At 38.3% G+C, this 27,847-nt stretch overlaps 1 protein-coding gene across 1 annotated transcript; it reads right to left on the bottom strand.

Annotated features, from left to right (window-relative positions):
- Positions 1-8,857: 8,857 nt before the first annotated feature.
- Positions 8,858-26,945, bottom strand: LOC108274755 (transmembrane protein 235). The gene is made up of 4 exons (XM_017485075.3): positions 26,470-26,945; positions 24,388-24,465; positions 22,328-22,465; positions 8,858-13,679 (listed from the first exon to the last, which is right to left on the bottom strand). The coding sequence occupies exons 1-4, from the start codon at positions 26,639-26,641 to the stop codon at positions 13,435-13,437; spliced, it is 633 nt and encodes a 210-aa protein (XP_017340564.1). The 5' UTR covers positions 26,642-26,945; the 3' UTR covers positions 8,858-13,434.
- Positions 26,946-27,847: the final 902 nt, after the last annotated feature.

The following is a 27,847-nucleotide window of genomic DNA, read 5'->3' as shown; positions in this document are numbered from 1 at the left end:
TTACTAAGCTTCTGTCTGTCCTCTGGCTTCGCTGAAACATACAACTGTGTATCATCAGCATAACAGTGGAAGCTAATTCCATGTTTACGAATAATTTGACCTAGGGGTAGCATATATAAAGTAAAGAGCAGTGGGCCTAAAACAGAACCCTGTGGAACTCCAAAAGTAACCTCAGTACGCATGGAGAAATCACCATTTACATCTACGAACTGATAACGATCGGTCAGATAAGACCTGAGCCAGGAGTGGACTGTTCCCTTAATACCAACAACATTTTCTAATCTATCAAGTAGAATAGTGTCATCTATAGTATCAAAAGCTGCACTAAGGTCGAGTAACACAAGCAGCGAGACACAACCATGATCGTAAGTCAGTAGAAGGTAATTTACTACTTTAACTAACGCTGTCTCTGTGCTATGATGAGGTCTAAATCCTGACTGATACATTTCATGAATGTTATTCCTATCTAAGTACGAGCATAACTGCTTTGCTACAACCTTTTCTAAAATCTTAGAGATGAAGGGGAGATTTGATATTGGTCTATAGTTGGACAATTGAGACGGGTCAAGATCAGGTTTTTTAATCAAGGGTTTAATAACTGAATTTAAGTGATTTAGGTACATAGCCAGTGCTTAGGGAAGAATTGATTATATTTAGAAGTGGTTCAATTACTCCTGAACAAATCTGTTTAAACAAACATGTAGGTACGGGATCTAGTATGCAAGTTGATGAATTGGCTGAAGAGATTAATGTAGCTAGTTCGGTCTCTCTAAGCGGAGCAAAACACTCTAAACATTGATCTGATATTGCTACATTGTCATGTAATGGGTTTGTTACAGTACTGTCCGGTTTTAATTTAATGGCCTGTATTTCACGTCTAATATTTTCAACCTTATCAATGAAAAATTTCATGAAATCTTCACTGCTATGTAATGATTGAGTGTTTCTCTCTGTAGTGGTTTTATTCCTAGTTAAATTTGCTACTGTGTTGAAAAGGAATCTAGAATTGTTTTTGTTGTCTCCTATTAAGGTGGAGAAATAGATTTTTCTAGAATCGCCAAGAGATTTCCTATATTTCAGTAGGCTCTCCTTCCATGCTGTTTGAAATATCACCAGTTTGGTTTGGCGCCATTTACGTTCTAATTGTCGAGTTGTCTGTTTTAAGGTTCGCGTTTGATCGTTATAGCAGGGTGCTAATTTTTTTTCTCCAATTATTTTCCTTTTGAGTGGAGCCACTCTATCTAGCGTGTAGCGGAGTGTTGACTCCAAGCTTTCAGTCGCCTGATCGAGTTCTATGTGATCTGACGGTGATCCAAATCTAATTGATGTTTCTGCGAGGTTATTTATGAAGCTCGGTGCAGTAGCTGATGTGAAAGTACGTTTTTTGCGGTAGCGAGGCGAGGTGGAAATATTATGATCAATACGTTTTATGAACGAGATAAGAATGGTCTGAGACAACTTCAGACTGCGGAAAAATGATAATATTTTCTATACTTAGTCCGTATGTTAGTATGAGGTCAAGAGTGTGACCACCATTATGAGTAGGCCCAATTACGTTCTGATTAATCCCTACTGAATCTAAGATGGACACAACCACTAATCTTAGAGGGTCTTCCAGGTTATCAAAATGAATATTAAAGTCTCCGACGATTAATGCTTTATCTACAGACACAACCAGGTTTGAGACAAAGTCTGCAAATTCACTAAGAAATTCAGTATATGGCCCTGGGGGTCTGTAAATAATGATTAGAGGAATTGACTTATTTTTTGTGGCTACATAACTTATACTGGTATAAAGAATTTCAAAAGAATTAAATTTATGCTTAGGTTTTTGTGTGACGACTAGATTTTTACTATGGATGAGTCCAACACCTCCTCCTCTACCAGTTGAACGAGGCTGATGTACATAACTGTATCCAGGAGGACTGGCTTCATTTAATGCTATGTACTCGTTTGGTTTAATCCAAGTTTCTGTTAAACACATTAAATTACATTCCTGATCAGTAATGATGTCGTTAACAATAAGAGCCTTAGACGCAAGAGATCTAATGTTTAATAGTCCTAGCCTCAGATCAAAAGTGCTGGCTGTGCATTCAATATGATTTAATTTTATGTTAATTAGGTTACGAAGATAGACTTTCCGAGATTTTCTATATATTTGTATAGCTCGGGGAACAGACACAGTCTCTATAGTATGTATTACCTTTGCTGGATTTTTAATTGAACATTGATTATACTGAATGTTGTTATTATTGGAAGATGTACTTACGGTAGGCAGTCACTTGGAGTGTAGCGCCTTGGAAATGTTGTCTGAAAGCAGTTCCGCTCCAAGGCTGCTGGTGTGCAGGCCATCAGGACGAAACAACCTAGGACGCTCCCAGAACAGATTCCAGTTATTGACAAACACCAGATTCTGCTCATTACACCAAGAGACTAACCAATCATTTAATGCTAGAAATCTACTGAACTTTTCTGCTCCACGTCTGTATGTGGGAAGAGGTCCAGAGACGATGATCTTCGCGGTGGGTGATCTGCCTCGTACAGTCTCGATCAGGCTGGAGAAGTCCCTCTTCAGAACCTCCGTCTGCCGCAGCCTGGTGTCGTTCGTCCCCGCGTGCAGCACAACCGCTCCAATGCGCTCGTCCTTCTTCAGGATCTCGGATACCTGCGCAGCGACATCAAGGACACAAGCACCAGGAAAACAGTGTGTGCGCACCTTACCTTTAGATGAGGCTACACGGACGTTCTGCACAATGGAGTCCCCGACGATCACAGCGACGAATCTCGAACACCGACGAATCTCGAACACCGGAGGTGGAGAGGGTCCAGCCCGCGCCTTTCGCCGCTGGTTCACCCAAGGCCCGAGGTGTGTTGGCGCCGGCGTGACGGAGACCACGGCTGGGAAAGTCCTAGGTGCACGGTCCCTGCACAGAGAAACACACGGCGTAGTGGGGCTGGGAGTGGAAATACCATGCTGTGTGCTTACCTTGGATATGTGGGCAGAGGCACAAGATGTTTCCAGCGCAGTTTGTCGCTCCAGCAGCTGGGCCTGCTTGTCGAGTATTCCACGGATCTGCTTCTCCACATCCTCCAGTTCCAGCCGCACCATGTGAAGCTCGAGCGAGTCCTCATCTGCACTCAAAACCGGAGAGACAGCAGACATATTTGTTTTTTTTTTTAAAACAGAACAGCGGTAAGTGAGAAATGTGAAACGTAAACAAGGCTAGCGGTAGGTGATGCTAGCGGGCTACGGGCTACAAGCTAATCGCGGATGTTTGTAAAAAAAACAAAACAAAAAAACAAAAAAAAACAGATCAAATTTAGCGACAGCGCAACGTTACGATTGTTTCATCTAAAGTAGTGTCAGTTATATTTGTATAACGTAAGGTAAATAATTTTAAAGTATAGAGATTAGAAGAAATTAATGTAATAGCGTTAGCTCGAAGGGTGCTGCTTCCTCAGTGACACTTCAGGTTGCCAGATAATAGACTTTTTCTGTACTGAAATTTTTCTCAGTTCAATTTTTGAACTTCTCGCCACCAGTGAAACAGTCTCCTGTGCAATAGGCCCAACGGTATGATGTTGGCTGCTGCTGCCATAAGCTCCAACAGTGTCCCATAGAGACTGGAGGGGATGCCAAGTTCCAGCTTTACCTTGCACAATGTTGACAGTATTGACCCTATGCATGTTGGGGAGACCCCTCGAGGGCTGCCGTCGCATGCTCCACACCCAAACACTTCACACAGAAAACATGAAGCGTCTTTTTGTCACATAAACAACAGGCAAGCCGTCTCGCTGAAGTTAATAAAACTGGTGGTGTGATTCACAGGTGCCATATATATATATCATGTGATGCACTTAATTGCCACGTCACCTGATCATGGCAGGCCTATAAGTAGAGGCATGATTTTACACAAGCTTCAGATACCGGTCACGCGTGCAAGGGCGCTCCCATACTGTTATGCTAAATGCAACTTTGAAGTTCCCTTTGAAAGGGAACATGGTTTTTGAGGTGCATTGTGGGATTTTTTAGGGAGCGAACGTCCCAGACCATTGGAAGGATTTTGCAATTGAGACAGCCGTTAAAATGGCTGACTCCTTGATCAGTGCCCTGACTACTGAACTAGGGAGCTGATTGAGACACACTGATGGATTACACACCAGTTTTCCATTAAATCCTGAAAGATCAATCAGGTGTACTGGCTTTGGTGCCTATAGTTTTAGTCTATCACAAATGTTAACTTGCGGTCATATTTTCCCCTGTGTGTTAGAAACAGTTTAGCATATGTTAAAGATCATTGAAGCTTTGCTTGATAGCAAGTATCCAGCTGGCTAGCTAGTACAAAGTAGAATGAATTATAAAGGACATTACCAATGATATGAAATACTGTATTTTAAACACTTATCCAACATCAATGCTAGGTAGAAATGATTACATTATCCTCTTTCATGGATCAGTTACAGTATGTGTATGCATCAGAAATGACAGACACCTTAATTTTCACTTTTCCAACCTTGAACAAAATACCAAAGTTTTAACAGAGCTTTATTCTATGGGGGAAAAAATCAGCAAAAGGCCAAAATTGCAGTGCTCAGTCACAGACCAGGCAAAGCAAACAGGAGAAAAGAGCATTCTGTGGTGGCCCTACAGCTCTCAGACATTATGTAGTAGGAGAGGTCTGAAATATTACGCTCCATTAAAGTTTAATGAGTTTTGGGTCCAGCCTAATCCAAAGCTACTGATCTGTGACAGCCTAGTGCCTTCATCACAAGTTCATTCATTTAACTGAGCCAAGACCTGTTCCGCATATACAGAGTGTATAGACCACTTCACCTTGATAGTTAAGCTAATGTTTATCAAACATTTGCTTCCAAATTATTCCATGAGCAAAACCAACCAATTATAATCAGCTGATTAAATAGAAGATCAGATAACTGTCAAAAGAGAAATAACCAATATTTGGAGATTGTCCAAGTAGATTAACCATTGCTGGACTATGGCAATATAAAATGTGTAGATTACATGCATGGAATTGCCTTGTATTCTCCAACCTCATCAGGCATTATAGGAGAAGACTCGGAGCTGTTATCTTGGCAAAGGGAGGTAGCACAAAGTATTGACTAAAAGGGTGCCAATAATTGTTGCACACTTATCTTTAAGAAATATTTTTTTTATAAACCTGTGTTGTGTTTGCAATTGTCTGATATCCATGAGAGTAGAGTATTTAATTTTTTGAACAAACGATCAAAGGTTAAACAATAAAGACAAATTTTCACAGCCTTCTTTGCTCATATTTACCAAGGGTGCCAATATTAGTGAAGGGCACTGTATTGATTGTCAATACGGTGTTATACCTCACATGTTACTTGTTGGAAAGTCTTGGTATGTGTTTGCACACCCACAAGAACATACCCAGGTAATTCTCACTGCCCATGGTCATTACCCTGGGTTCATGCAAGTACAGTTGTAACTAGAGTTTAGAGTTCCCATTACCAGATACACTAAAAGTAACATGGCAACCTCACTCATTTGTATTCATTTGAGATTTGCTGAACATTTTATGCTGCAGTGCATCTACATTGAACTCTTAATTACCAGTGACATGGGTATTTTACATGTAAATTAGCCAACAAATATCAGCTTAGATATCCTCAAAAGTTAAAGAATAATTGTTGACTATGTTGATGTATTTTTCTAATGCTTTAACATCTCAGTGCATAATGGCAACCACACACACAAAAAAGAAATACAAACAGACTTGATTCATCCAGCCTACCATGCAAACTAATGTTTTACTTAGGCAACTATTTGTATTAACATTCATTAGCAAGCTCAAATTTGGCCAGTTGAGGAAATGAAAGCAGACAAAAGCAAGTGGTACTACTATGTAGTGAAATACTGTGCTGTCCTGAGTTCATCCTAAAATAGTTTTATACCTTTATTGCCATCCTGTCTATCATTTGCATTTACCTGTCATTTAACTAGCAACAAGCATAAGTTGTCAGAATACAAAAATTGGTATGGTGGTATTGTGGGTAGCTCCAGTGTCCCAGGTTTGATCCTGAGCTCAGTTTACTGCCAATTTGTAGTTTTGCATGTTTACCCCATGGTTGCATGGATTTCCTCCAGGATGTCCTCCAAGAGCAGAGGATTCCTCTCACTGACCAGGTGTGAATGAGTGTGTGAATGCGTGTGCAAGATGACCTGTGATGGATTGCTTTTTATTTCATATTTAGAGCCGCATTTTTTGCCAGATTGAGAGAAACCATGATGTTTTGATGTATGAAATCACACAGGTTTTCTATAGTGTTAAAGCTCATTTGATGAGCTTGTTCTGTGTTCAATATGGTTCCCTATTCCTTACAAAATATGAAAAATTAGGAGAACTATATGTATTAAGGAACAGCATAAGTGATTGAAGTAAAATATTTAATTTTCCTACAGTCACATGGAATCTCTGTAAAACACATCAGTTTACTTTTTGTTGACATTTTACAAATGAGCATTAACCCCATAGAAAACCTGTGTTATTTCATACATCAAAACATCAGGAGAGCAGTGACCCCCTGACTGTTGACGGCAGTGAGGTCTACAGGCATTGATGCAAAAAGAAAAAAACACACATCCATATCCTTCTGAGACTAGCTCTGCTTTGCTGAGTTTTATTTGTTCACTATTATTTGCACAATATATTTCAGTCCAGCAATAAGTGCTGTGTGCATGTTGCCCTGCAATGGACTGGTGTCCCATCCTCACGTTCAGTGTTCCTGGCATAGTCTCTGGATCCACCTTGACCCTGGCTGGGATAGAATGGTTACTGAAGATGAATTAATAAATTAATGAATATAAACACATCCATATGATTTCTTAGCAGTGATACCACACCTCTCCCTTCCATGATCAGCTCATTTTAGACAAATTGATGAGTCACCATTGCCACTGCAGGCACAAGACATCCTGGCTAATCAAACATAGGCCTTGGGGAGCCTGCTGTAATTGTTTGATTAAAAATACTAAACATAGTGCTAATATGAATGGTTAAAATAATAGGACAAACAAACAAGCAAATAAATGATATGAAACTGCATGTAATACAAGGACACCAAGTAGTAAGCAGTATTTTGTTTATTATGGCACCCTATGTCAATGTTATTTGATGGTCATAAATTGGCTGACTTTTTGGATATTTCAATAGATTTCACATAGACCCAAAAATGTACATAGCATACTGGTGATATTGCAAGGTCTGTCTGAACCACTTTCAAGTATTTACACATATTTGACAACTGACACTGATCACCTGTGATTATTAAATTAAAATTGATCACAATCCCTAAATAATATTTTTATATACAGTTGTATGCAAACATTGAAGCACCCCTGGCCAAATGACATATTTTAATGATTTTTGAAGTAAAATGAAAGAATGTCAACCACTGTTACAAACAGTGGTATTTTTAAAATATCATTTTTTGCTAATGTTAATGCACAGTTACAATAAAGTTTAAGTTCACTGTAAAGTTCAAGAACTTATTCAACTTAATTGACTCACTAGGTCTTGTTACTCAAGTCAAAAACTGTCATTAGGAATAACAATTCCCGAACACAATAAATTCTCTGAATCTTCCAAACATGTGCTAGTACTAACTAGCCATGCACTTCTACAAGCATTTAACTAAGCATCTGAAAATGAGGCTAATTGATTCCTACAAAGAAGATGCAATAAAAAGGCTATAAACATATATCAAAGCTCACAATTTCTACTGTGCAAAATGTCATAAAGAAATGGCAGTTTAGAGAACTAAAGTCAGGGAAGGAAGTCAAGGCAAGATCTGGAAGAGCAAGAGGATGCTCGGATACAAAATGCCCATATGCCCATAGGCAAAGCAAAATTCCCAAATGACAGTAAGGACCTGCAGAAAGTAATTTGCATGGAAGAGTCATCAGAAGAAAATCTTCACAAAAGATTATCACAAAAAGGGAACATCCAATGTATGCAAAATTATATCTGAATAAATCAGAGGCATTTTGGAGACATGTGTTGTCAACTGATGAAGTAAATATTGGAATTTTTGGCCACAATCACCAAAGGTATGTTTGGAGGGTAAAAGTAGCAGCATTTCATTATAAATAAATAAATAAATAAATAAATAAATAAACAAATAAAAGCTTGCCAACTATTAAGCATGGGGTGGATCTTTGGGGTTGTATGACAGCCAGTGGCACTGAAAACATTGCACAGGTAGATGGAAGAATGGATTCCAGTTAAATAGCAAATTCTAGAAGCAGATGTAACACAGTCAGTCAAGATATTGAAGCTAAACAGAGAAATGCAAGCTGGATCTTTTGAAATGGCCCTCAGAGTCCCTTGACTCCAAATCTGTGGGCATATCTTAAAAATGCTGTGCATGCAAGATACCCCCAAGAATATCTAAGAACTAGAAGTGTTCTGAAGGGAAGAGTGGGTGAAAATTCATTAAACAAAAACAGAAAGACTCATTGATGTCTAAAAACGTGTTTACAAGTCAAGTACTGAATTAGTATGGTGACCAAACAATTGCACATGCCACAGTTAATACTGCAAATGCCCTTCTCTAAACCTTCAAGGAAAGCTTCCCAAAGTATCATAATGGAAAAGCAGAATATTTTAGACAAAGAGTGAATGTAACACTAACACAAGCATCATATTTTCTGTCTGCTTTTACATTACATCAGAAATTGTGGAGAAAACATCAGATGTCTTAAGAAAATGTTTTTGTTCAACCCCCTTTCCTTAGCTTTAAGCAAGCAGCCCTGACACCATTGACACTTTAATTACAACTGGAGTGTGAGATCTGATACAACAGTCTTGGCTTTAATTAGAGTGTGTTATATTAAGTAGTGTTATTTATCCATATACAGTGTAAAGGATGGTAAACACTAAAGTTGCTAATGTACTGCTCATCACCTTCTGTGGGATCTTTGCATGAAACTACTTAATTAGAAATTTCTGGCACATATATATGTTTTTTTTAATTCTTCTGTGTTTTTAAATTGACCATAATGCTGCAAACACTAATATGAAACAAACTATAACCATATTTACAAAACAGAATGAATGAACGAACATAATGAATGTAACAGCATATATATTTACCAAAGTAATAATAAGCTAATGTTTGAGTACTGTTCTACACTGTATGCAATAAGGCAAAATGCTCATTGGTGGGATCCTAATTTTACACAGAATTTCATGTAAGCAAAATATTTGGCACACAAAGAAATGAAGCCACAGTAAAAAAAACAAAAAAAACAAACAACCCCCCCCAAAGAAACAAAAGAAAAACAGACATGTATCAACACAAACCATTGCTCTTTGTCAATACTTTCAAAGAGCCAAAAGGAATGTTATTTCAAGAATCCTGTAAGACCTAACTGCCTCGATGATAAGCATGTTTGTCAGGTTATTTTGTTCATTTATTGCTACAATAAAGAAGTGTACTTAATTATACCCTAATTAGTCATCCTCTAAGAGACACCAACAAGAACATGTGTTCAAGCATCCATAATACAGCTCTTAATAAAATGTTTTTGACCAATTATAGATAGACACACAAGCATGATAACATAGTATTCAATGACTCTGGACACAAGCATCTTTTTCTATATTTTTAGACAGTTTATTCATGTAGTGCTGGATGATCAAAATGTAATTGTTATTTAACACAAGGGTTTTACATTCATATAAATCACATTTCTTTGATAAGGTAGAGCTACTTCTGTGTTCCATCAAATAAGGAAAATTAATTTTCAAAGGTGACTTGCATATGCTTTTTTGTAAAAAAAAAAAAAAGAAAAGAAAAAAAAGAAAAACCAAACAGACAAAACAACAACAACAACAACAACAACAACAACAACAACCAAAAAACCCCCCCAACAATATTAATTCGGTGAAGAAATAAAATATATAGCCCAAACATGGAGTTCCTGAGCTGCTGTGAGCCCTGGCAGTCCTGTATACATAGTAATTCACAGTCAGAGCTGTAGGATTTGGCAGGAGCTTTCAGACACATACATCATACACCATTTTCAATAGGTCCAGCTTTACACAGAGCCAATAGTGAGCTAGCAGTTAGCTAGAAGCCAGGCTTGAGAACACAGACAGGATAGGACAATAAAACACACTGATCAGATAACAAAATACATAGCGAATACAGAATGAATAATTAAAACCACAAACACCAGGAGTGTGCAGGCGTTTTGCTCCCAACACTGTATAGCTTGCTATCATCAGCCTCAGGGAGAGCAAGTAAACGCACACAGAGACCCTGAGGTGAACAGCATGCTGAGATAAAGTAGTGCAACCCTTTCTCCTTCGAGAATAACATGTCTTTTTCTATTGGTTTTGTGCTGTGCTTTGATTCCATAGCTACACAGCAGAAGAGCCAGAGGTTAGAAGCTGACAAAAGTATTGGAGGATCAATAATAAATTTGTATATTTAAATTATACACACACACACACAACATAATTTTTTTTTCCTGTGGTGTATTTAAATTATGGTTTGCAATTTCTAAATAAAAAAAAAAGAGAAAAGAAAGCTAAATACAAATTTCAAATCTCAAAAATACAGATTTTATGCAGATTAGGCCAAAGGTGAAGCAGCTGGGATGCCCAGAGAAACGTATACAGTTTCAGAGTGGTGAAATAAAATTTAAAAAGTTTTTAATCAAACAGCTACTTTTCTACAGTGAAACATCTAGGCAACGTATGTAAGCCTGTACCCTGAGAAGGGAACGAGAGGTTGAGTGAATTTTACAGTCTGGGAATGCCTACGCACATCACCGGTATCTGAAGTCTGTGTAAAATCACGCCAATTTATTGGTTTTCCATGGTCAGGTGATGTGATATTTTGCACATTGAGGTAGGCGACCCCCCCAGTGGAATGAACCCTTATGCCCAAAGGGATAGTGAGAACGCACAGCTCATAAGCAATAGATATTGCTTTCACTATCTAATTAGAGATGCGCTGTTTTGACACAGCATCACCTCAACTGTCACTGCCAAGCACGACAGCAACTGCTCTGACTTACGCTACTGGCCTGAGCAGTGGACATAAGTACCAAGAGCCCTTACTGTACACAGTAGGTGCAATCCTTCTTGTTCTGGTGTAAGGAATGGAATAAGGCAGAACGCCTGCAACACTACGGGCTGGGCATAGGCTCTTAGGAAAATAATCCAGTCTATGATATAGGAGGGCCTTGGCTAATCCAGGGGCAAAGTCAAGGGAGGAAGGGGCAATAGAGAGAGCTTACAGATCTCCTACTCGCTCTGAGTATTTGGAGGTGTCCCCAGTTTATAGCCTCGGGTCACAGTTTAGAGGCATCTCCTTATCGCAAGACAGTAATGACAGATGCCTCCCTCACAAGCTGGGGTGCAGTCTTAGATGGCTGTCCAGTTTACGGTCTTTGGAGCGGCCCTCATCTGGAATGGCATATAAATCGCCTAGAGATGCGGGCCATATTTCTAGCACTCAAGTTCTTTCTTCCTCAATTAAGAGGTCACCATGTGTTGGTTGTGACAGGCAACACAGCGGCGGTCTCATATATGAACCACCAGGGAGGGTTACGTTCACACCCCCTGTTCAGGCAGGTGCAACTAATTCTTCTCTGGGCATTGGGAAGGATATTGTCAATGAGTGCAATGTACATTCCGGGCAGCTGCAATGTAGGGGCAGACATTCTGTCGAGACAGGCGCTGAGGCCCAGGGGTTGGAGGCTGTGGAGTCCATATAGCAGAGGTTCGTCCAAGTGGAAGTGGATTTGTTCAACTCAGTGGAGAAAATACACTGCCCGCTGTGGTTTACCCTAACTCCTCCCACACCATTAGGGCTGGACGCCATGGTGCACATGTGGCTGAGGTCGCCTCTATATGCTTTCCCCCGATCGCTCTGCTCCCACAAGTTCTAGCAAGAGTTCGCCAAGACCGTCCATGTCTGCTACTAGTAGCACCTTACTGGCCAGCTCGAATATGGTTGTCAGAGATAGTATCCGTGCTAGATGGCACTCCTTGGTAGATTCCCATCCACGGGGATCTATGTCTCAAGCCGGAGGGCTGATTTATCACCCTCGGTGGGAACTATGGAAACTGTGGGTCTGGCCCCCAAGGGGCACCAGCTCATAGATTCTGGCCACATAAGTCGGAGCAGCTGCTGGTCTTCTTTGGTGGCGACAGTAGAGGTGATGCTGTGTCGAAGCAGCGCATCTGTAATTGGATAGTGGAAGAAATCTCTATCGCTTATGAGGCGCGCGGTCCCGCTACACCTCTGGGCATAAAGATTCATTCCACTGGGCTGTCGCCTCCTCGAAGGCTTTGTCCAAAGGGGTATCTTACAAGATGCGTGTGCTGCTGCAGGGTGGTCTATGCCACACACACTTATTCGATATTACAGCCTGGATATTCATTCCGCCCCGGGCTCGAGTGTCTTGCAGTAACCCTTGGGCTTGGGGCTTTTTGAACAGGCCATACCCTTGGTATGACGGAGGGGGTATTCTCGTTTCCACAGCATTGTGCTAACGCAATGTGGAGTTCCATTTGAAATGTAACCGGGAACAGAAATATTCTCAGGGAACAGGGTTACTTTCTCTGAAAGTGTCTTCTATTCCTACGAGAGCATCATTGAGAGCATCACATTTGGCCTAATTTACTCTGTATCTTCGAGATTTCACTTTTGAAGGTTTTGAAGTTCAAATTTAGATACTTTTATCCGCATCCAAGCTCCATACAGAGTGAGCTAGCTGACTAACACTGACTAAAAGACAAGCTCTGGTTTAAATTAAAAGATTTTGCTCTTGCAGTGTGTAAATGGGATAGTATAATGCAATTTGGGTATTACTATAACACTTCAATAATACTGAGGAGATGGATGATGACAGTAGTAGATAATACCTTCAGAATCATGAAAACTTGGGCCATGACCCAAACATTATACAACACTACAACACAGAATGCCAGTACACCAGTAGTGTCATTATACTGTATATGTTATTTAGTGTGTAAAATGCAGACACCGCCTTTTATTCTCTCTGAATGTGTATTGATTTGGCATTCACAGCTTTGAGATTAATCCATGCAGTGCATCATAATCTACATTCAAATACGCTCTTTTTGTATACAGCCTGAAATACTTTTTTTCTACCATTAATCCCCAAATCTCTAACATTGAGTAGCTTCAAGATTCGTTGCATTTTTAAAACTAACAAATTCACTCCTAAATATTTTGAGATATGAATACATGTTAACACTCAAATCAAATTAAATTCAAATCAGTTCCCATAAATAAATACATGATTTTTGATATGTGACTTTTTGTTTGCCTCCACCTGAAGTCAGGTTCTTGTAAGAAAGCCTGCCTCAAACACAGTGGTAAATTAAATACACTTCCTCTGTAGTGTCTCTAGGACATGGCGAAAGCAGTGGTAGATTCATGGTGTAGCTCACGATAAGCAAGACGAGCTGCGAGTATGAGCAGGACGCCACAGGCCACCTCGAGTGTATAAGAGAGACAAGCTGAGGCCAGGGACCAGCCGAAGTACATGTGTATGTGGGCGAGCAATTCAGAGCTCACCAGCTGCTGCAGCTCTTCCAAGGCCTGCTGAGAGTAGCTGACGTAGATGCACACACCAGTGAGTGTAAAGTGGCCTGTGGAGAGAAAAGAGAAGCCTTCAGGACCTCTTCACTTTCAGCAGTAGGGAAATCATGTTCGATAATTAGATATCATTCACTGACAGTGTGGCACTATGGGCAAAATTAGTGCTTTTGTTTTACATTGTCATTTTTCCCATTTTTATTTATTTATTTATTTATTTATTTATTTATTTATTGCAGATTTTCCTTCTACTTCCTGAAACGAACCATTATTAATAAAAACACCTACTAGAAAATATTATAATACAAGTTATTATATTATGTATACTAACAACAGGTAAGCATACATTATTTTGCCTGTATAATATAAATATATAATATATATAAGTTTCACTCTGTTCATAATAGGTCATTGTTATTGCTTTATATTTATATAATTTATATTATATTTATACATGCAGTATATATTAATATTATCTGAATAAAATAAGGCTACACAATATAAATAGGACACAAAATGGTTTTTCACACCTGAAATTGTTGGGTCATTCTAAACCAGGGTATCTGCAGGTACCAGCACTTCAAATGTAATACTTATTAATACCATATTCAAGACATTTCCAAAACATTTTAAGAACTGCATGTCACATCAATCATGCTACACGATACATCAGCCATAACGGATTGTGTTCTTGGATATACATCCATTGCTGGGTTTAAGTAAACAATAGCAGGGTAAACATCTATTGTGGTAAATGGGAGACCAGAGCAAATAGCTTTTTTGCATTACCATTTGATCCAACAGTGAAAGAGCAAATTCAGTATCCAAAATCTCTACGGAGGCCACCAAAGCAAACTGCGTGTTCTGCACCAGGAAGCAAACAGCTTCCATTTAAGGGTATAAAACGTCCTTGTAGAAGGAGCTCTAGCATTCAGAATGGTCTCCGCAAACAGAGCCCTGAAGTGGCTGAGCAGCAGAGCAAACCTGTTCTAAAGCAGGAGACTTTACAGTCTGATTTGACACAGGGGCCCCCATCATACAACGTGGGAGCATGACATCACTGTACAGGCCGTGGCCTGGCTTGTGTACACCGAAAACCGTACAGGCAAGAAAACCGATGTTCGCAGTAGGTGAGTGGTCTGACGTCATCCGACAAACGAGATGTGGAGGAACTGACAACACAGAAATGAGGGGGCGGCCAGGGGAGTGTAATATACCCCTCAGCGGTCTGATGCTGTCCCCGTTTTAAGACCCGTAGATCAAGGATGGCCTTCAGCTGAAGGTCCAGGTGCTTGAGGGGGCGTTGTTGTGCCACAACGCGTGGCCGAGGGCCCTAGTCTCTCTGAGGAGGCACCTGAGCTGCGCTGTCACCCTCCAGTCCCTCGCAAGGGTGCTGCAGGGAATTGGAGCAGGAACAGCTAGTGCCCATTGATGGCTATCATGTTCGCAGAGGAATCAACTGCCTAAATGCTGCTGACTGCTGCTTCGTCATGCAGTACCTCTCGATAATGGAATTAACCTCATTGCCAAATTGGTCCATCTGGGAAACAGGAGCATCTAGGAGAAAAGCTTTTTCCTTGTCCTTGATATCAGTGAGCATCAGCCACAGGTGCCTCTCAACTGCTATCAGTCCCACTAATCGCATGGGCCAGCTCTAAGCACCAATTCAGTGGCCCGCCTTAGTTCCTTAACCACCTCAGCGGTGAAGCCAGCACCCTTGTCCATTTCCTGGTATGCCTGCAGAACCGGCATTGTGTGCAGAGATGCACCCACCTGGCCAGCAGCAATGTATGACTTACTAATCAAAGTCAAAGAAACCAATGACGTCCAAGATTTTACAACAGAAAAATGTCAATTCAACTTGCTCGAAATTCCATGAATATTATTATAGATGTTTTGTCTCTTTTATTCCTATATAGAAGGAAGCAATAATGAGCCCAATAATAGTACAAGCGTAAGAGCACATCTGCAGTAAATGATATGTGTGAGAAAGAGAGAGAACAAACATATTCATCTGACTCTCACTTTGGAAAAGTGGAGGCTTGTGTAAATGGATCAGCATCAACAAATATATATATATATATATATATATATATATATATATATATATATATATATATATATATATATATATATATATATATATATATATATATATATATATATATATATATATATTTTAATATCTGTCCTATCAATGAAAGCTTTCCAAAAGAAAAAAAAGTGGGCATTCAAAGATTGAACTGAACAGAAAAACACATTATAATCACAGTGGAATCACAGAATTGATTTGGGTCTCCTCATGATTCATGTGCTACTGATTACATGAGAGTGTGGAGTTCTGCAGAGGCCAAATAATTAAGCACTGCTTAGTACTCTGAGCTCCTTCATCGACTGCAAGTGACTGCACAACAGTGAGGTGAAAACAGCTTCAGACAAAACAATGCTATGTTGCAATGCAGTATGTTCTAAGGTAAAGTGGGGCTGGAGTGATATGAGCCTTGTTTTTCCAAGACTGATTGGAGGAAGAAGAGACTGAAAGTGCACATTAAAATGAGTCTCATGCTGAGCAGAACACCCTTTAAAAAGTAGCTTCAGGTCAGAAAACGGATGGTAATGGAAATTCTGCTACTGTCGGTCATCTTATTATGTGCAGCCAATTTGTGACTAATTAAACACCCGAAAATTCTGGATCTCAAGAGAGATGTTTTGAAGAAGTAGAAAAGGCAGCCTATTATAGTCACAACAATTCCCTGACACAACAATTTCACAGAATTATTTAAAAACATGTCAACATTTAGAAGTGAGCCTTTATGAAAAACCATAGCTTGTGATATGAAGACAGATCTACAAACCAATGTGGGTTTCATTGGGGGAAAAAAACAACAATAACAGCAGCAACACACTCATCACAGCAGGTGGATTCCCAAAGAACAAAATCAAAGAATGATATTAGTAAGTTTGTGTGGGACAATGTGGTACATATTTCTGACACCCAAAAGCTTACCATTTTGATGCCTGTCTAAATGAATAAGAAACATGTGCACTCGGCTGGTTTATATTTATTTATATTTATGTCTCTTGCATCAAACAATGCAACAAAGAGAAACATTACTGCATTAAAAAAAATTAAGTGGAAAAAAGGATTTCTATGGCTTGACCTCCACCTGTGTCCAGTTTGAGTGAAACCTAACAGCCCTTTGATGCAAGTATAGGTCTCTGAGGAACATAAATGCGCATTTCCCAATTAGTTTCTTCAGACCGGATAGGCATCGTTCATCCATCCAAATTGGATGATCCAATCAACTTATGCTTAGTGTTAAGGTTAGGGTTTGGGTTATTTTAACAAATAAGGTAAAGCAGTTGAAAAACACCTATCCTGGTTTGAAAACACCCAATAATTGTAAAATTCTCTTTTTTTGGTTCTGCAGAGACAGCATACTCCTTTGATGACAGGCTTCAACATTTTCTTCACAGCCATTGGATGAATGTCAGATGAATGCCATTGACACTTCGTCAGCGATACAACTGATGTTTTCAGTCTATTGCAGTTTATAACATAGTGAAATAAGATCATAGAAACATGATGAAAAAAAAATAACTAAAACCATAGTGGAAAACTTTCCCATATTTGGATAACTCAAAAGGCACTATATTCATTATCTTTCACTTCACTGTTTTATTTTATAGACATGCATGCACAGTTCTGTGCTGGTTAGCTCTCTCTGTCCTTCGAGGCGCCCATCTCTCCCGTTTTTATTCTCGCCTCGGCTCACTGCAACACAGAACATTCATTACTATAATTCCCTGCAGATGCACAATCCTTACCACTCACCTTCTCAGGCTCCGCCCTCTATTCACAAACACCACCTTCAAATTTGAGTTAACTCTTTATTTCCAATCAAAATGCGGGACATCATCTCATGTTGCGGGATGCGGGACAAAGGACTAAAATGTTGTGCATTACAACACAAAGCGGGACGTCTGGACATCCTAACTGGATGTTATGTATTGAACTTATGATTAGATGCCTGGTTAAAGGTAAGCTATGTACTAAACTAACGGTGACCAAGTGAATCTAATAAGGGACAGTTAGTCTCAGCTTTTACTCCTCTATCAGCTGCCAAATTAAAATACATACTTTTAGTTGATATTTTAAAGAAATCAAATTGATTGTGTGGTAGTCTGGGAAAACGATGAAGAAAGATGAAAAAGCAGGCCAAAACAGGCCTTTTCTGCATATACAGTAGCATACATTGACACCTCAATATTAAGAAGGCATAAAATTATATGGAAATGTGTTATTTACTTTTTGAATCTTGCTCAGGCTTGCCTATCTTCCCTCAAAAATAATTGTGTTAGGAGCCAGTTTAACAAGAATGCAAAAAAAAAATTCTTAGCTAATGAAAATATACTGAATAAGGTCAAATTTATCTATTATTTCCTATTACAATATTACAAAAAAACATAAGATTTCTGGACATTTGATTACTAATTTCAAGCTTGAAATAGGCTTGCCTATTGGCAGATAATTTTTGCTAATTTTAAGTATTTATTTCCATAAAGAAGTAAAATTATCTGCCAAATAGCATTAGAAAATTTATAACTTAAAATTAGTAAAATGAGGGTAAGACATCTGTAACAATTAGAACTTCAAAATAGAACCAAGGAAACAAGCAAGTGATTTTTCCCCCCCTACTCAGGGGAAGTAATGCTGCCACCTCCAATCACCTCCCTAATTGTCAGTCTGGCATCGACAGAAATCATTGTTTTTATTGATGCTTATATTCCTTGTAATGTTTATCATCAAATGTGTCTATTATAGTCTCTGTAGCTTGTTCCTTAAGATGTTCTGAAGATGCCTCCTTTGGGAAATCTGGTTTACTAGCACACCCCAAATACCAAAGAAAAGTATTTGCCAGTTCAGTTTTCTGGCAGTTATTTTCTTTTCAAAATAAACCCTGTTCTTGGTCCCTTGATATGCCCTGTTTTTACACAAGTAATTTGCATGGTTCTAATAATGGATGCTGCACAATAAAATCTTCTCAATTATTTATATTTAGATATGGCTTTATATTTAGATTACAACCCCAATTCCAAAAACAGTTGGGACGCTGTGTAAAATGTAAATAAAAACAGAATGCAATGATTTGCAAATCTCATAAACCCATATGTTATTCACAATAGAACATAGAAAACATGTCAAATGTTTAAACTGAGGAAATGTACCATTTAAAGGAAAAAATAAGAATTTTGAATTTGATGGCCGGAAGACGTCTCTAAAAAGTGTTACTAAAAAGAAACAGCTGGAGGAACATTTTGCAACTAATTAGGTTAATTGTCAACATGATTGGGTATAAAAAAAAAAAAAAAGAGTATCTTAGAGAGTCAGAGTCTCTCAGAAGTAAAGATGGGATGGAATCTGGATGGAAGCATATGTTGATCTAAAACCTTTCAGCACTGATGGTGACTTTCCAGATGTGCAAGCTGCCCATTCCATAGGCACTAATGCACCCCCATACAATCAAAGATGCAGGTTTTTGAACTGAGTGCTGATAAAAAGCCGGATGGCCCCACTCCTCTTTAGTCCTCTTTAGTTTAGAGGACGTGGCATCCATGGTTTCCAAAAAGAATTTAAAATTCCAATTCGTCTGACCACAGAACAGTTTCCATATTGCCTCAGTCCATTTTAAATGAGCTTTGGCCCAGAGAAGAAGGCGTGTTTCTGGATTATGTTCACATATGGCTTCTTCTTCATATGATAGAGCTTTAATCAGCATTTGTGGATGGCACGGTGAACTGTTCACAGACAATGAGTTCTGGAGGTGTTTGAGCCCATGCAGTGATTTCCATTACAGAATCATGCCTGTTTTTATTGCAGTGCAACCTGAGGGCCCGAAGATCACAGGCATGCAATATTGATTTTCACCTTTGTCCATTGAGCACAGAGATTTCTACAGATTCTCAGAATCTGTTGATGATATGTACTGTAGATGATATTCATAGTCTTCACAATTTTTCGTTGAGGAACATTATTCTGAAATTGTTTAACAAATTGTAGGCCCAGTTTTTCGCAGAATGGTAAACCTCTGCCCATCTTTGCTTCTGAAAGACTCTCTAAGATACTCTTTTTATACCCAGTCATGTTACCGACCTGTTTCCAGTGTGTGTAAAACTTACTTTTCCAGCCTTTTGTTGCCCCGTCCCAACTGTTTTTCTTTTTTCCTTAAAATTGTACACTTACTCAGTTTAAATATTTGATATGTTTTCTATGTTCCATTGTAAATAAATATATGGGTATATGAGATTTGCAAATCATTGCATTCTGTTTTTATGTACATTTCACACAGCGTCCCAACTTTTTTGGAACTGGGGTTGTATTTTCTGCTGACTCTAAACAAAGAGAAGTTAATTTTTAAAAACTTCCTCTAATATTTCAGGAAATGGAGTAAATACAGCATTTATCATTGTGTTGTGGTGAAAACTAAAATTAAAAGAACAATTATTAGACTAGGCCTCTGGCTCTTGCTAAATTATTATTATTATTATTATTATTATTATTATTATTATTAATTTATTGACAAAATCCCACTCCCAAGACACCAGGCATTTGTTTAGCGCTGAATGCAGCTCACACAAAGCCACAAATGTTCAACAACCAGTGACAAAAAACAAACCAGTATAATCAAAGTACTAAGCTCTGTGAGGTTGCAGGTAGGTTGGAAAAAAGTTCCACAAGGCTGCAGGTGTTTAAGCAATGAGGTTTGAAAGGTGTAAGAAATATGGTGTGCACTCCACTGTAATAATGGTTGAAGTGTAACACAATGACACTGTTTAGTGCTCCAAATATCTGTATCCGTGTTAAAATTCCCGTCCCCCGCCTTTCCCCCCTTTTAAAAAACAAAACAAAAAACGAACCTTACCACTATGCCTGGAAAAAAACCCAGAGGTAGAAATAGTAGCACTTTGAGTACTCTGGGTGACATTTCCCCAACATCAGCTACATCATTCAAGATGTGAGCATGACTTATTTTTATCCCACTTGTGCAGTTAATATTTTTGTTTGCACCTGCCACAATATTTTCCATCTCATTTAGTAGGTTCTTTTCCAAAATGTAATCTAAATGTAAACAGACCAATTAATTACAAAGGAAATAATAATAATAATAATAATAATAATAATAATAATGATTTTTTTCACAATTATGCCTGTTGTGGGTGTGCAGTGTTTGTTAAAAACAGAAATTCCAATATACTTCTATAATCATGCTTAATTGCATGCTTAATTATTATTTTTCATTTTTTGTTTAATTTTATACATTTGTCTTTACCACCACTGCATATCCCAGCAATTAATTCTATTTAACCAAACTGTACAATAACAACCTGTACAAATTTGTTGCATCTTTATCTGTGTTCAAATGATTTTGTGGTAAAACCCTGCTGAAGTCATTCACTTATTTATTTAATAAGGTCAATCAGATGTGTTACAAGCAGGGGCATTAGCTGAACTGTTAATCATCCAGGGCTGGGCCCAAATTCTTCTCCATCAAAAAACTTTTTAAAATGTACTTCTAAATAGACCATTTGCATGCATTTTTTTTTCTTGCATGTGAGGGCTAATTGCTTAAAAAATTTGAAAATTGGACCTAAACTTGGATTTATCATAAAACTTACCTCGGGTGTGAGCACTTTTTGAAGGACTACCAGACCGATAAAATTAATCTTTTTGGCTATCTAACAGTAGGCTAGTTTAGTGTCACTAGCAAATGGGAGGTTCAACTAAGCTATCATTGTATGAGTTTAGCTGCTACAGTGCCATGCAGAGTACATTAGCTGTCCTTATGCTCTGCTCATATAATGTTCATGTAACTTGTACATATTCACAAACTCATACACATTTACACACCTTTTTTTCCTGCTCAGCATGAGAGGGTGTTAGTGTTTCAATTTCAACCCATTTACTGTTTTTTTTTTAAATGGCGTAAATCCACTTTTCCTCACACTGACTGACTAACTGACTGACTATGAGCTAACCTTTGGCAGAACTGAGAGTTGTCAGCCAATAAGACAGAAGTATTACCACATATTTTCCTATAATCCGTCTGATTGGTCTCACCAACATTCTCTGAAGATACAAAATTACAGGTGGTCTTCTTTTACTGATGTTTAGTTATGTATTGACAAACAACTTCAAGTCGAGAATTATTTGGGGCTAAAGAAAAAAAGCCCAGACCAGGTTACGCATATGGTTATAAGCAAAGCATAATAAAAATACCACACACCATAATGTACATATGAATGTATTAAACAGAATTACCCATCCAATTTCTCTGTAAAATATGCTTAGACTCTACATTTACCCTTTGGACTGATCATTTTTGCATGACTCAGTTATTGGACATATTGGAGTTAAACATAATGTTGCCTCTTTTAGTCCAATGAACAGAGGAATGTATAAAACTGACAATCATAGGATTAATATAATAAATATAAATGAAGTTCATACAGAGGTTTATATGGTGTACTTATGTGGTAGGTATAATACTGAAAAACAATTAGTTTGCAGCAAACTCCTCATTTTGTTGTACTTACTTACTGACTTGAATTCAAGCCTTAAATTGTATGTATACACTCTCTCTAAATCTATACATTATATCCCTTACCTGAAGAATCTCATGGGTAAACCTAGTTTACTTACTGCAGTTGAGGAAGTACACAGCCACACCAGTGAGGATTGTATAACTGCGGGCAAGAGAACCGACCAGGCCGAAGATGCCTCCAAAAATCAGCAGCACCAAGCTGATAGGTAGCAAGATGACAATTACCCTGTGCAGATCTATAGAGAGACAGAAAGGTTTCTATATAGAAATTGTTATTTTCTAATAAAGAACACTAAAGAACACACACACAAAAAAATTCAGGCCCTTCATAGATATGACATTAATTTTGCTCACTTTCTTTAAACATATCTAATTAGAAGTAATACATATGTATATTTAACTAGTCCATAAAATTTATTATGAGATTTATTTAAATTTGATAAACACATTAGTTTCATTTGGGGAGCACCATTTGTACATATGCGAGACAAGTTCAGACAACGCACTCACAGTGTGTGACCGCCATTTTCACAGATGGGATAAGGTTCTTATGCTGCAATGCAGTGTTTTCCTTTCTCCAAACATAGCGATTCTCAGTGAAATAAAAATAATCTATTCTGGTCTCATCTATCCACAAAACATTTTTCTACTACCCTTCTGGCTTGTCCATGTGATCTTTAGCACACTGCAGACAAAAGCAATGTTCTTTTTGGAGAGCAGTGGCTTTCTCCATGCAACCTTGCCATGCAAACCATTGTTCAGTGTTCTCCTGATGGTGGACTCATGAACTATCGATCAGATTTTGATAGTTCCCTGTTCTTTAAATAAAAGAGAGTGCTCACACACCTTATTGTCATTGGATTTATTTAAAACACCCGACTCTAATTTAACCTTCAAATTAACTGCTAATCCTAGAGGTTCACAATCTTTTGCCATTCACAGATATTGGCTCATTTTCCTCAATAAATAAATCACCAAGTATAATATTTTTCTCATTTATTTTATTTGGTTCTCTTTATCTAATTTTAAGATGTGTGTGAAAATCTGATGATTAGGATTTAGGTTTTAGATCATATTTATGCAGAAATATAGACTATTCTAAAGGGTTCAAACTTTCAAGCACCACTGTATTTGATACTTTTATTCTTGATGGTCTTGTCTTTGCATGATTATTGATAGCCAAGTTTATTTTAACTTTGACTTCCACTGACTGTTCATGCAGAGAAATGCAAATTTCCAGACCAAAGAAAGGTTTATAAATGTGTGCTTTCACTGTTTACAATTACTAGCTTGTTTGTTCAAATACTTTTATAAAGTTCTAAATACAGTAAGTCATGAACAAACAGCAAATGATTATTAAGCATATTGACTTTTTAAATAAAAACATATGTACCAAGTTCTGTCTCTCTTGTCTCTATATAGGGGGAATAAAATTAGAAGGATTTCTACCTAATTTATTTTCCAATTAAATGTTTTAGTTTGACAAGCATAAAAAAAAAAAAATCACTTTATAAATCTATCCATTTCATTTAAACTGTATTTGATCAAATTAAGTTGGACCAACTCAATTACATTTCATGAATCAGTTTTTTAAGTTGGGACTGTACATATTTATTGGATGGAAATCCTGCCCACAATTAATTTGTGCTCATCCAATGAGTTATTTTTTGAGTGAATAATTGAACAAATCATTACAACTTTGTCAGATTCTCAAAAAATTCTAAGATATTTTAACATTAACAAAAATAGATTATGTAATATGGAAAGGGAAGTAAATGAAATGCTGTACAAATAATTAATCAAATGTCTAACTTGTTATTGATTTTTGTACAGTATTTATTACAGTGAATTAGAGTGGAGTGAAGTCGGTTAGTTTCAAAAGAATACCAAAAGACATTTGGAAATTTTTCTGTTCTCCAAAAATTTCATACACAGCTAGATTACTAGAATACTAACTTTCATTTGGACCCCTCAAGAATGTGTGTAATTTGGGCAGTAGGTTCGTAAGAGTGGATCATCATTTTTGTCCCTTTGAGCCACCTTGTATAATGATGTACAATGAGAGCGGCTAGAGCAGCTAGGTAGATGGTTCATCGTACTCTGTATTCATTATACTCCATTTCACACATTAAAGGCAATGGAATTTTCTTGGACTCACTTAAGAGGTATTTTTCCTGCTCATTGAACTCAGAAGTATCCATGTAGAAGGAGATGTCATGAAAACTGCCATTATTTCCTGTGGGTAACAGTAAAACAAAAATTATATGGGCTAAAACATTTCATTCAGAACTCATATTGACATTGTGCCTACACAAACACATACCTGTGACTAGATTAAATGCAACATACGATGTGGTGCAGGATTAAGTATGCAATGATCTAAAATATTAGTGATTCAATTGTGAATAAATGCTTCCAGTCTACCAGTTACTGTGCATGGTTACATTACACTCATTACACATAGCCATTAATGTCTAAACCACTGGCAACAAAAGTGAGTACACCCCTAAGTGAAAATGTCCAAATTGGGCCCAAAGTGTCAATATTTCGTGTGGCCACCATTATTTTCCCGCACTGCCTTAACCCTCTTGGGCATGGAGTTCACCAGAGCTTCACAATTTGCCACTGGAGTCCTCTTCCACTCCTTCATGACAACATCACAGAGCTGATGGATGTTAGAGACCTTGTTCTCCTCCACATTCAGTTTGAGGATGCCCCGCAGATGCTCAATAGGGTCCAGTCCTTCACCTTCATCCACAGCTTCTTTAGCAAGGCATTGGTCGTCTTGGAGGTGTGTTTGGGGTCGTTATCATGCTGGAATACTGCCCTGCGGCCCAGTCTCTGAAGGGAGGGGATCATGCTCTGCTTCAGTATGTCACAGTACATGTTGTCATTTATGGTTCCCTCAATGAACTGTAGCTCCCCAGTGCCGGCAGCACTCATGCAGCCGCAGACCATGACACTCCCACCACCATGCTTGACTGTAGGCAAGACACACTTGTCTTTGTACTCCTCACCTGGTTGCCGCCACACACGCTTGACACCATCTGAACCAAATAAGTTTATCTTGGTCTCATCAGACCACAGGACGTGGTTCCAGAAATCCATGTCCTTAGTCTGCTTGTCTTCAGCAAACTGTTTGCGGCTTTCTTGTGCATCATCTTTAGAAGAGGCTTCCTTCTGGGACGACAGCCATGCAGACCAATTTGATGCAGTGTGCAGCGTATGGTCTGAGCACTGACAGACTGACCCCCCATCACTTCAACGTCTGCAGCAATGCTGGCAGCACTCATACGTCTGTTTCCCAAAGACAACCTCTGGATATGACGCTGAGCACGTGCACTCAACTTCTTTGTTCGACCATGGCGAGGCCTGTTCTGAGTGGAATCTGTCCTGTTAAACCGCTGTATGGTCTTGGCCACAGTACTGCAGCTCAGTGTCAGGGTCTTGGCAATCTTCTTATAGCCTAGGCCATCTTTATGTAGAGCAACAATTCTTTTTTTCAGATCCTCAGAGAGTTCTTTGCCATGAGGTGCTATGTTGAACTTCCAGTGGCCAGTATGAGGGTGTGTGAGAGTAATGACACCAAATTTAACACACCTGCTCCCCATTCACACCTGAGACCTTGTAACACTAACAAGTCACATGACACCGGGGAGGGAAAATGGCTAATTGGGCCCAATATGGACATTTTCACTTAGGGGTGTACTCACTTTTGTTGCCAGCGGTTTAGACATTAATGGCTGTGTGTTGAGTTATTTTGAGGGGACTCAAATTTACACTGTTACACTCACTATTTTACATTGTAGCAATATATATATATATATATATATATATATATATATATATATATATATATATATATATATATATATATATATATATATATATATATATATATATATATATATATAAATAATTTACATAACTGAACATATATAAAAGTATTAAGCTACATTATTGCATAAAATTATTAATCTAAATTCATAACTGCAATATGGTCGTAGTAGCTTACATTTCCATTTCCTAAGATATTTATTCCTATAGACTACATCTGGTTGCTACAATCCGGGAATAAGTTACAGGTTTAATTGAACCTACTGATTATCCGAAGTGACACAAACATGCCCTTTAACCCAAATCACTGCAAACCATTAAAAAAAAAAAAACATGTTAAAGCATTAACGGATGCGCTGAAAAGAAAAGTTGTTAGCAGGTGGTTAAAGATCAGCTCACACACCTTCGTAGATCCTCCACAACCCCGAGTGCGAACTCGCGAAGTGCCAGCTGGAGTTGATCACTTGGTCCACGTCTATTATGTACCAGTACTCGGTGCCCACAGCCACGGCGAGCAGAGTGAAACTGAGCAGTCCCAATAAACCAGCCGAGATCACCACCACGCCGAAGCTCATCTTAAAGCCACGAGCTTCAGTACCGCGTCCACTTCTGTGCGCTCCAACAGTCAGTCAGTCTCTCTCTCTCTCTCTCTCTCTCTCTCTCTCTCTCTCTCTCTCTCTCTCTCTCTCTCTCTCTCTCTCTCTCTCTCTCTCTCTCTCTCTCTCTCTGTGTGTGTCTGTGTGTCTGTGTGTGTGATCCTCCTCTCAGCCACTAGCGCTCTTATACCCCCCACCCCCCATGGATTTTAAGCGCAGGATCTCTGAAGGCTTTGATCTGATCTGCAGGGTTTCATCAGATCACATGTGTGTGAGATCCGCTCGGCTCTGCAGCTGTAATCTATTAAAAGCTAGCCACGGCGAGTCCACAACTCCTTACACATCATCATCATCTTCATCCTTCAGAATGAATCATTAATCACTTTCAGCTCCTCTACCCCCAGAGATCTGTATATAGGCTATAAACAGTATCCCTGCTGAAAAAAACCCCAGTATAAATGCTTATAGAATGTGTAATGGTTTTAATGGTTATAATTGGAACTGTATTGATTTTAATGGAATTCTCAGTTTAGTCCCGGTGGGCCTCTACTGGTAGTTTGTTGCTTTCAATTGGTGGCATGTTATGTCTAGTGGATACCAATAAGTACCAATAATGGTAATGATTTTAATGTTAGCTGATGATTTACAATGGTATTTGCAGAGGAAACCGTTAGAATTTCTGTGATGGTTTCTGTTGTTTTTTTTGTTTTGTCTTTTTTCAGCATGGATGTATGTATAGTATGTACAGAGCAATCAAAATGATTCAACCCCCATTGCAAATCAGGTTTATTGGGGATTAATAAAGTGTTATCTTATATATTATATATATATATATATATATATATATATATATATATATATATATATATATATATATATATATATATATATATGAAAACGTTTGGAAGACGTTTTGCTAAAAGTGTTAATTTTCACTATGTATGGAGACTTTTGGGACACACTCTATGAGCATGGATTTATATTAAAATGAAGCCATATAAAGCTCATAGGCTAGCAAAAGAAATTATTTCAACACTCTCAAACTAGTGTTAATCAAATTTACGTTTATAACTCTTACGAAAAGCTGGGTATCTTCTAGAAATTGTCATAATTGTGCTGTTACTTAAAGCACCTAATATGGTTTTTCAAATATTACCTTTCATGTAGTGTGTTATAGAGCTGTTT

This window comes from Ictalurus punctatus, chromosome 2, assembly GCF_001660625.3.
Source record: "Ictalurus punctatus breed USDA103 chromosome 2, Coco_2.0, whole genome shotgun sequence".
Classification (NCBI taxonomy): domain Eukaryota; kingdom Metazoa; phylum Chordata; class Actinopteri; order Siluriformes; family Ictaluridae; genus Ictalurus; species Ictalurus punctatus.
Note: the sequence above shows the minus strand (reverse complement) of the source record. Positions and strands in the feature narration are given on the sequence as shown.